Below are 11532 nucleotides of genomic sequence, written 5' to 3' on the forward strand. Positions count from 1 at the left end.
TTTGAGACTAGGCCTCACTATGTAGCCCAGGCTGGCCTTGAACTCTCAGCGATCCTCCTGCCTCAGCTTCTCAAGTGCTGGGATTACAAGCATGTGCCACCATGTCCATCAGGATACGGTCTTCAAAAAGACCCTAGGATACATTTACATATAGTATATACCAACTAGTCAGCACAGATATACAGCTACTTTCTCTTAGTTCAACAAGAAGATTTGTACTAATAGTGTTTAGACAAGACATCATGTCTTGTACTATAACTACTACAAATACAATACACAATGTATTACTTATTGAACCTGTCTTAACCGGTTTTGAAACTGTCTCATTGCTATTTCTTTCTCAATAAAATTAATATTAAAAAAGACCCTAAGATTAAATTGTTTTGAACCTCACCAGTAAGTACTAGCATGGACAATTCAATTTTACAATCTACTCCAAAGTTACCTGTGAATTAAAACTGTGAACGTAGAGACAGTCTTCTCAAGGAAGAGATATAATATGGACACTTAGCAAAAACAAAAACATAAAAGTTCCTCTGAATTCCAGTTTTACAAGCACTGGTACAGCCCCAGTTGTTTATTTACAACTGACTAATTTTCAAAAAAGAACAGCTTTTCCTACAAGCTTCTTACCTGCTATGATTGTTGTTGCTTGTCGCCTCACATTGTTTTTATCCATGTATTCACCATAATCTACTTTTCCTTCCACGAAAACTCGAGACCTGATGCAAATAACATTTGTTTTAGCCTGGAGATCCTAAAAGGCACTGCAAGAGTGAGTCAAGGGGGAGGTGGTAATGAATACGCGCCAAGGATACAATACATAATTACACATAATCTCACTTTTACTGCTGCTTTTCAAAGTTCAGATTTAACAGTATTGAAGTACAATGTAAAAACAGACTTGGATATGCACAGGTCAAATAGACAATGCTTTCACCCTTCCTCTAGTCTCCTTACGGAAGTTTGAAAGCAAAAAGTAACCTGCTGTGAAGATTGGAAAAGCAACGTCCACAGTCACATCCTTTAACTCTCCGGGATGATTTCCACCTTTAACCTTTGACTAGGGACTCTCTAACAGGTACACTGATTTTAATTTACTTATCAATTCCTTTCTATGTGAGGCTTATGTTATTCTCAAGAGATTGCGATTATTAAAATTCAAACTCAAGGTTTTTCAACTTAGTGTATCAGAGTTCACGACTACTGCTACCCCCTATACAAGGCTGAACTAGGAAGTGGTCATAACTACAATGAAGGGTAGAAAGTGCACCCCTGGCACCAGGTTTTGACATCCACCACTACTACAAAAATACAGAAAGGAGACACTAGTGAAATGATGGGGCACCAAGACAGACAGACATATTTACCAACCAGCAGGCCAAACTACACATTGACATATTCCTTTATTCTATATGTATTCGCACATGTGTATATAAAATAATTCCTACTTATATACCTTAAGGGCAATAATGATATATACAAAGAAAATGTATGTAACTACTTAAAAAAATATAAATTTTAATTACTGCTGAAATTATTTTTCATGATTTTAGCAGTTTTGGTTTTGGGGCTTTTTAGGTTTTTTCTGAGACAGGGACTCCCTATGTAGTACAGACTAGCCTTGAACTTGCTTATGTAACCTAGACAGCCCTGAATTCATGGCAATCCTCCTGTCTCAGCCTCCTTAGTGCTGGGATTATAGGTGTGCACCACCACACCTGCCTCATGAAATTTTTATTTCTACAAAACAAGTACATTTCAGGCCGGGGAGATGGCTCAGTGGAATAAGCGCTTCCCTGGCAAGCCCAAAGACCTGAGTTCAATCCCCGGTTCAAAAAAAAAAAAAAAAAAGAATGAGAAAAATAAAAAAACAAGTACATTTCTAAGCATGTTAGTACAACTGTTAAATACATCCTTCCATCTTTCTGGAAGTATAGATATTTTTCACATAAACAGTCAAGCCAAGTATTGCAGTGGGGAACTATTACACCTACAGAAAACCCCCAAATACAGTGGCTGTAAGACCACCACCGTAATATCTCAGTCTACCACTGTTCAGACAAGCCTGACCTTCCAGAGTGCTATACGGAGGCCAAGAGGTAAAGTGCCACCTCCAGGGTCCCTGCTCATGGAAGCATGGCACCACCTAAAAGCACATTCTGCTGCTGCTTCAAGAGCAGGTGCCAGGAGGTCAGGCGAAAGACTGCCTTGTCTTGTCTCACCTACTTCAGTTTATGTGTCTACCTTGTTCGCCCTAAACTGGAAGTTCTCAGAAGGCTAAAACCATGTCTTGTACACTTTTGAAGTAGTCACACTCACACTCACATTCTCTCTCACTCACACACACACACTCCGAAAATACTATTAAGGAATTCGTAAATACCACTTATGTACGCTCTGAGGGATAAATTAGTTCCTTGTCAGGAGGTCACTTGTTATCAGCTCTTTAAACTACCCAATCCAAAAGATCATTCCTTCTCATACTTACCCCTTCTTCACATACTGATATGCTACATCTCTAAGACCTGGCCGAAACACTGATATTCGGTGCCATGTTGTCTTTTGACTGACATCACCTAAATCACAAAAATAGAAAACATGGTTACCTAGACAAAAGGGGACTGGGATTAAAGGAAAAAAAATAAATAAAAGAATTAAGATGTTTTGTGTAGATGTATCAACTCCCCACAATGAATGTAATCATTATGTACTGCAGATATGTACTTTAAAAAAAGAAAAGAAACAAATACAAATGCTCCAAACACCAAAAGACAACATGCTTAGAAAAAAAAAAAACACACAAGGGGTGCAGGGTATAAGGGAGGGCAATGAGGGGATGAATGTGATCAAAATGTTACATGTATGTCTATATGAAAACACCACACTGAAATTCAGGGTTTTGTAAAAATAATATACACTAATGAACACATTTAAAAAGAAACCATCACAATTTCTAAATAGAACAGAATTAGAAAAGACAGACCTTGTCTAAAAGTAGTCTATCTTGAGTTAGATAACTGGCAATACTGACTGCTGGTAAGCTTAAAACCCATCTTTCATACTCACCAATCTGATACGTTTCATTGTCCCCTGACTTCCACATCTCATTTGTTGCTAGAGAAAATATGGTGACTGGATTTTTTCCTTCCACCTGTCTCATGACAGGGTCCTGACCCACTCGCCCAAGCAACTGCACACGATTCAGTGCTGAAATGGGACAAAGTAACACTGAGAATCTGTGAGGGACTGAATGTTTATTTCCCCCCAAATTCCCATCTTGAAGCCCTAAGCCCAATAGGACCATATGTGCAAGTGGACCTTCCTGGGTAGCTACATGATGGGAGTAGTATCTTTATAAAGAGGAAGAGACCACAGTTCGTCTTCTCTCTGCCATGAAAAGAACTCAGTAGAAAGGTAACCATTTGCAAGCCAGGAGATCATCAGCAAGAGCCCAACCAGACCGGCATCCTGACCTTGGACTTCCTGCCTCCAGAACATCCAAGGAGGCAGGAAGAGATGCCTAGTGTTGAAGCCTTTGCGGTCTGTGGTGATTTGTTATAGCAAGGAGAGAACACTATTGAAGAAATCCACACATCTGACAGAGAAATACCCAGAAAAGGAGCAACTATATATACTAAACCATTTTCCATCTTCTGCATTTAGCAAACTCAAGTTCTAGAAGATTGGCAAATAAAGGGGCAAACAAAGGTTGAGGGAGGAGTTGGCAAGAAAGAAGTCCAGCAAGGTGGTACATGCCTATAGTCCTAGCACTGGAAGGCTGAAGCAGGAGGGTTGCTATGAGTTTAAAGCCAGTTTGAATGATAGGGTAAGACTGTGACTCAAAAAGAAGGGAAAGACAGACAGACAGACAGACAGACAGACAGACAGAGACAGACAGACCAGAGAAATCAGCCCTATAAAACAAACTTAAAAAAAAAAAAAAAATGACAGGGCTCACTGTGTAGTTCAGACTGGCCTTGAACTTACTATGTAGTCCAGGATGGCCTTGAACTCCCAGCAAGCCTCTTGCCTCAAACTCCTAAGTGCTAGGACTAGGCATGTACCACCACACCTAGCTTTTAAATTCTTTAAAATATCTTTTTTAAAAAACTTGAAGCTAAAAAAAAATCTGAGATCTAAAACTACTTTCTCAGAAGAGAATGTTTTTGTGAAACTCTTTTTTACAATCTCTCTAGTAAACTAGAGGAGATTAGGGGATTCAGATAACCAAATATGATTCAAGGACATTCCTCCAGCAGGACAATGAGGAAAAGACTAAGATTAGAGTATCTGGCTGGCAGGGAGAAAGAATCATTTATAACAGGTCACCACAGCTTGATGGGCATCACCAAGATCTAAGGACAAGCATGAGCCAAAGATGTGATACATCACCTGGTGAACTATCTCCTCCACAACACTTTCAGAACACAATAAACCCAGAAACTGGCTACTTACATCTTTCAAGAACTAAACTGCTGGCCACTTCAGACTCATGTCTTACAAATTGACGAAGCACCTGAAGGAGAATAAGTAAGGGACAAGGTTTTAATTTTTTAGGAAAGGCAAATGCAAACAGAAGGCCTGATTACACCATTCACCCCTCTGTCAGTAGTTCCTCTGAAATCCAGAAGAGAATGGCTTTAGAAGATTTCCCAGTGCTTTCCCAATGTTCAGAGAAACAAGGACCAACCAAACTTTCAGAGCAGCTGACTACAAAAACTGAAGGCACAAAGAAAGTACAGTGCATGCCCAAGTTACAGTCTTTTCCTGCTTCTTTGTGGTAATACTCCTGATTATGGCACTTCTGTGTTTGTACATGAAGGTAAAGCCAAAATAGCACAACTTCCACAATACAGAGCACAACAATGATTGTAAATCCAACCTGCCCTAAGAGTTGCTGTCAGGTATTAAAAATCAAAGCCAGCATTCTAAGATACTACGAATGTGATTAGCCTAAAATGCCCAATTAAAAATGGCCCAAAAGACAGTAAGTAGCATCTACTTCACAAGACTATTGCAAAAATTAAAGGGCTTCTACACTAAGCTTAGCCCAAAGTTCTATAAATATCTAATGAGAAATTCATGTTTTCAATGGCTCAAAGAGAAATAGTATTATGACTCTGTTAAGTGCAAAGAGATGGCATCCAAGTCACACAATCACTGAAACAGGACAGTCACTGCCATGTAAGAACAGCATTTAATGTGTATGTCAGCTAGCATTAATAACAGCTATTTTACCTCATATCATTGAACCTAAAATCAAATGTATAATGAAAAGTTATCCCCCACTTTAGAGCTGAAGAAACTGAAGCTCAGACAAAGTAAAGACTGGAGGTCAGGGCTGTCTGACATGGCAGCTGCTGCTGTTCCCATTATCCTCTGCTGCTTCCTAAAAAGACATTCTGGGCAAGGGCTAGCACAGAGGTCAGAGTACACATCATGGGAGTCCATGATGAGAGCTAGACATTCTCTCAGAGAAACAGTTCTCAAATGGCAGTACTGTTAACATGAGCAGAAAATCCATCAAAATTGCCAGACATACTGGTGCATGCCTATACCCTCAGCACCGTAGGGGTCAAGGCAAGAGGATCATTACAAGTTCAAGGCCAGCCTGGGCTACAGAGCAAGTTCAAAACCAGCTTGAACTACACAGCAAGGCCCTGTGCCTCCCACACCCCCAAAAATAAACCTACCAAATAAACACTTATTCCTATCATTTGCTTTAGAATAAAGGGCATACTAGAAATAAAGCTTTAGGGGGCCCGCCAGATAGGTCAGCAGATTAAAATGCCTGCTTAGGCAAACACAGGGGCTGGGGGTTCAATCCCCAACCTGTCCTGCAGGCCTCAGCCCCGCCCCTGGGGATACACTGGTCCAGTGACGGAGACTGGGCGTGGTTGTGCCCCCTGTAATCCTAGCACTTGGGAGGCTGAAAAATAGGAAGGATCACTAAAGTCCTGTGTAGTGAGACCCTGTACTAATTACATTAAAAAAAAAAAAAAAAGCTTTAACTTACAGAATCCAACTGCTAATTAGTGTCTATGCAGTGTTTATAGAAACACTGATTTAAGTGGAGTCAAAGTAGTCTGAAAGAGTAACAATGTGTCTCATGTTAGGCACACACAAAAATCAAAACACTAGAGTGGCTGAAAGGATTGTTTAACTTGGATGACTTTCCTGTTTTTGTTTTGTTTTTTGTTACCTAGGATCAAACTCTGGACCTTGCACTTACCAGAAAAGTGCTTATGCTGCTATCTTCCAGGCTTAACTTGGATGACTTTTAAAACTAAACTTTTAGATTCTCTATTTGGTTTTAAACGTATTGTATTATTGTACTATTATCAAGACAGTAGTAACTTTTCCACATTTCACATTTCATCACATTTTAAAAAGATGAAAAATAAATGTAGCTTAAGGAGGGAATCTAAGAACATAAATTTGACAAGTCAGATGCAAAGAGGAACCGAGTCTTCACTAGTCATAATAGGAGGCTAGGGAGTCATAAGGGGATGCTATAAAGAATTGACAGAACCTGGTAGCTACATGTAGTAAGGAAAAATGGCAACCTCAGCTGGCAAGGCCGGCCAGAGGCACAGTGATAAGGAGCCAGAATCAATTCACGGCGCAGAATTTGTGGTTCTGAGACCTGAACTCTTTCCTCAGCATAGCAAAGTAGGAAAGGGGTGCATTTAGTAACAGAGGTGGTAAAAGGTCAGAAAAGGAATCACACGGAACAATGAATCCCTGTTTGGGGTCTTTGTTTTATTTATGAAACAGGGAGAGCCTCACTTGTCCATAGCTCACTATGTAGCTCAGGTTGGCCTTGATTCACAGTGATCCTCCAGCCTCAGCCTTCCAAGTGCTGGGATTAGAGGCAGGCACCACCACACCCAATTCTGATTTAATCCAAGTAACACAGTACTTTGTTTTCGCGGTTTTTTTGTTTTGTTTTGGTTTGGGTTTTTTTGTATTTTAGAGAAAGGTCTACAGAGTGTTCAGGGTCTCACTACTAGATCAGGACTAGTAGTGAGTGATCCACCTGTTTAAGCCTCCCAAGAGCTGGAATTACAGGCACACGCCAGCACACCCAGTCTCCAAGTAACATAGTGTTGTAAAAACTAATGATTCTTATTATACAGACAAATAAATTTGAAAATTTAAACACCAAACCTTTTTTTTTTTTTTTTTTTTTTGCGGAACCAGGGATTGAACTTAGACCCTTGGGCTTGCCAGGGAAGCACTTATTCTACTGAGCCATCTCCCCAGCCCCATCCAACATTTCTGACGTTAACAAAATCCACTCCAAGCCCTCCCTATCAAAGGAGTACCCTCAGAGTGGTGAATAGGCTAAAAGTCCTTGCAGTCACAGCCTAAAGAAATCTGATCCCTACACTGACAACACAGCCCAGTATCTATGGCAAGGTGACTACCTGTAACACAGGTCTTCGAAAAAGCATGGCTCCTGTTTTCTTTTTTTACAATCTTTCGGTTCTTCCTGTAGAAACAAACAAACAAACAAAAAAAAAAAAAAAGCAAGAAAGAAAAGTTAAATAATAGATCTTACACCAAGAGCAAAAGTTCCTTAGTCCTAAAAATGTAAGTGTATCACTTGGACAAATTTTTGCCCATCTAAATTGGATGCCCTCTCTCCCCAGACACCTCAGATCTCTTCCTGATGCCACTTCCTCCAATAAAAACAAAAACAAAAACCCAACCCTGATCCTGAGCTAACCTTACTTGCCATTGTCATATTTTACTGAGATGCAAGCTTCCGTAAGGGCGGTACTACGTCCGATTCACTGCTATTCAAACCGAATCACATTTTCCGATACGGTCAACACTGAACCTAACCACTGTATCTGATTCGGTTCTAGTCCAACTCGGTTTGTGTCCTGAATCGTGGAAAGCGTCAAATTCATGAACCAAGGTACCCTTCTTAGTCTAAACTTTCAAAACAGTTCCTAACACGTGGTAAGGGCTCAGTAACTACTAACATGATTAAAGGGCTTACATCTGAAATGTGCGATTGCAGAAAAAAAGAAAGAAAAAGAAAAAGCCTCACTCCCGACCAAGCAGCGCAGCGACCCCGGCTCCCCTACCTCCCCGACCGGACCGGCAGGCGCCTTTCTCAAAAGTGGCGCTCCCACTCGATGCCGTAGGAGAGCCGGAGGTCAGCCCAAAATCCTCCGCACGAGTGGGAAGAGAAAGGCCAGGCGCCCTCACGGCCCCGTCTCCCGACCGACGCACGCAGAGCCAACACACCGCTCGCGCAGCTCCCACTTCCCTCCTTCGCCTGACGCGCCAATCCGTACCACCTCCAGTCAGGAGACCACTTCCGGCGCACAGAATACGTAAGGCTCGCGACCGGAAGGAGAAAGCGGTCCAGTAGTGTGCGCCACAGAAATGCTGCCGGCGCGAAGGGAGGGAAACAAGTCCCCTTAGTATGAGAGTTCCGGAAGCTTCTGTCCAAGAGGAAGTGGATCGATCAACGCCACCAAGAGGTGATTTCCTCAGAGGTCGGATTCCGTTGAGATGAAATTATCTGAGGGCATCAGCCGGCACCAAGGTAGGAAAAGGTGGACGAAAAATACAGAATACCTTCACCCTCTGGAGGAAGAAACCCAGCCCAGTCCTGCCAAAGCCCTAAGAGAAGCAGGAAAACCAAGAAGCAGAGGAAGAGCTGAAGGCGCAGGATTGGGGGTGGGGGGGATTGGCAGTGAAGATAAATTAATTTTAATGTAGTATTTCTGAAATTCAAAATTAAGGTAATTAATCTGTGAAGCACAAAATATTTAAAATTTACTAAATACAGATCCGAGCCACGTTGGAACCCGAGGCACAAGAAGGCTGTGTGTCCCATTTATACATTTTTCTCATCTTAATTTAGCTTTTCCCAAAGCATAAAAGTAGTTGAAATATTGAAAAAAAAATTAAAGTAGGTATATCAAAACATTGCTTAAAGTTTAAATCAAAACTGGAACTGTGTTTAATTTTACTTTCCTGCCCTTAATTAAGAAAGTAAACTAATCATTGTTTTCAGAATCTGCTTTTTGCATACCTCCTTTCAATTGAGAGACTTCCCGTGCCTGACACTTTTTCTTAACCTAGTGACAATCTTAAGTACAGTAATTATAATCAACTTCAGTTTACTAATCTTTATTTTTAATTGGAAATGTTTTATTACAGTAAAACACATTGCCATTAATGCCCCATGAAATACTCCCCATTACTTTGAACACTTACGGAATCATTCTTGTCCTTTATAAAAAAGTTCACTGCAGTAAAAGATGTATTGTCATAAGTCCCCCTTAAAATATTCCCATTCCTTCTAAAATATGTAATCATCGTTCTGGTCACTTTCTAAAGCAACTCTAGAAGCAATGCTTTTTTTTTTTTTTTTTTTTTGGCAGAACCAGGGATTGAACTCAGATCCTTGCGTTTGCCAGTCAAGCACTTATCCTACTGAGCCATCTCTCCAGCCCCTACTGAGCCATCTCCCCGGCCCCAGCAATGCTCTTTTTTAAAATTATTTATTGTTTGGTACAAGGTTTTCTTACGCAGCTCGGACTTGTAGTGACCCTCCTGTCTCAGCCTCCCCAGCACAGGGATTAGAGGCGTGTGCCACCACACCCGGTTCCAGAGCAGCACTGCCCGGGATCAGACCCGGGTCCATGCACTTGCTAAGCTGACACTTAGACCACTGAGCTATCTCCCCAGCCCTGGAAGCAAATCTTTCTAAATCAGTTCTTATTTGTGTGTTTTTAAAGCATTTACAGTGGATGTTTATGATATATGATGATCTCATTCTTCTAGCGAATTGGTGCATATAGGTTTGCAGCTTAATCATTTTGACTTTCCCTTCCCCTCCTACACTTTTGTTTTTCCAAATCTTGTCTTTAAAGTTCTGATTGTTTTGTTTATACCAGACTTTTTCACTAAATATTTTTTTTTAATAGCACATTGGTACTTTTTCTTTTTTTTATCTTGATTGCTGAACTTTTTGGTGCTTGTTAAATTTTGCTTTATTTATATAATCATCCATGTGAGAAAGATGATGTCTGGAGCCCCACAGATCATGGAATCTGGGTCACCAAGGGATTCCATCCTTCTCCTGGTCCCCTCCTCACCAACAACTGAGCCTGTAGAGATGAAAAGAATGGGAGCCGGGGAGATGGCTCAGTGGAATAAGCACTTCTGAGCGCAAGGGCCTGAGTTCAAGCCCCAGTTCCGCAAGAGGCAGGGGCAGGGGCAGGGGCAGGAGCAGATGAAAGGAATGCCGTGTATGTCTGCTAACAAGCACATGGCTTCCTCTGGTCCAATCTGGTCTTTTAAGGAGAAAATCTGAACTACTGACTGATTACTGAAGGTCTGGCTTGCTCACTGGAATATTTTTAAATGTTTCTCTTCATTCACTTACATTTTCACACAGTTGAGTTCCTGACGGCAGTTATACTGCCATCCAGACTTGCGTAGGCATTAATAGTACCATTCCTGCCATTTCCTACCATTTTTGCTTTTAATATTTTTGCAGCCTCATAGCTGTTAGAAAAATAGAGTAATTCTATATAAAGTGATTACTAGAATGCATTTTAAGGTGGTTCAAAAGCCAGTCTAGGGCCTGATGCGATAGCTCAGTGGACTAAAGCGCCTGCTTAGGCAAGCGTAGGGACCACAGTTCAATCCCAGTCACTGCGTGCCACACCAGGCCCACCCCCATGGCGAAAGTCCAGGCATAATGGCACACACCTGTAATCCCAGTGCTGGAGAGGCTGAAAACAGGAGGATCACCATGAGTCCAAGCTGTATAGTGAGACTTGTAACAACCAAATACATTTTTTAAAGAAGCCAGTCTAGCAAACATCAGTGTGACAGTTTATGTAATACAGAGTGGGAATTATACTTCTAGAGAAAAGAGGTCTTCATTGTTCAGGGTGGAAGGTTGACATTTATCCTTCAGTATTTTTATTTCTAAAGCTTCAGACAAATGGCTGTTCTAAATTGGTCCATGTGTTAGAGCTTAGAGAAATACTGGTGTGCTCTCCTGGTCTGGCCTAAATCTCAAGATTATCTGTTAACATCTGAAGATGAGTGTTGTTAGCATGGAGCACTGCAGAAAAGGAGGATCATAGGCCAGTAATTATGTAGCACCAGGCCCATGCAGTGTGAAAATAAACTCTAAGGAATACGGTGGATCAGAAGCCATAGACCCTTCTAGTAATAGTAGTTGTCAATACTCAAGAAGATAAGCGTAGGAATTCTGGCTTACGTTGCATGCACTTAGCATATTTCTAAACCACAAATTGTGGTTGACTTTATACTGTTCTACAAGGGACATGGGGGAAGCAGAAGTGCGGGCATGTGGCAAGAGATAAACTACCCTGTTTTAAGTCTTGAATAAAAATGAATAAATAAAAATGGCAAGAGATTAAAGGGAGAACTTAATTGCATAGAAAGAATTGCCATTTCAGGGCCAGCAAGATAGCTCAGCAGACACCTACTTTGGCAAGTGCAGGGAGCAGGGTTCAATCC

General features: G+C 41.2%; 1 protein-coding gene across 3 annotated transcripts in view; it reads right to left on the bottom strand.

The window, feature by feature from the left end:
* Ssbp1 (single stranded DNA binding protein 1) overlaps positions 1 to 8327 on the bottom strand; it is a 19821-nt gene extending 11494 nt beyond the window's left edge. For all 3 annotated transcript variants that reach the window (XM_004629034.2, XM_023712911.1, XM_023712910.1), the window contains exons 1-6: positions 8103 to 8327; positions 7434 to 7498; positions 4459 to 4519; positions 3070 to 3210; positions 2492 to 2579; positions 634 to 722 (exon numbers count right to left, since the gene is read on the bottom strand). In XM_004629034.2, the coding sequence (XP_004629091.1) occupies positions 634 to 722; positions 2492 to 2579; positions 3070 to 3210; positions 4459 to 4519; positions 7434 to 7460 (406 nt within the window). In that variant the 5' untranslated portion in view covers positions 7461 to 7498; positions 8103 to 8327. The remainder of the gene's footprint in view (positions 1 to 633; positions 723 to 2491; positions 2580 to 3069; positions 3211 to 4458; positions 4520 to 7433; positions 7499 to 8102) is intronic.
* Between the last annotated feature and the right edge of the window lie 3205 nt (positions 8328 to 11532).

The sequence above is a fragment of the Octodon degus genome, unplaced genomic scaffold (genome assembly GCF_000260255.1).
Source record: "Octodon degus isolate 3935 unplaced genomic scaffold, OctDeg1.0 scaffold00027, whole genome shotgun sequence".
Lineage (NCBI taxonomy): Eukaryota > Metazoa > Chordata > Mammalia > Rodentia > Octodontidae > Octodon > Octodon degus.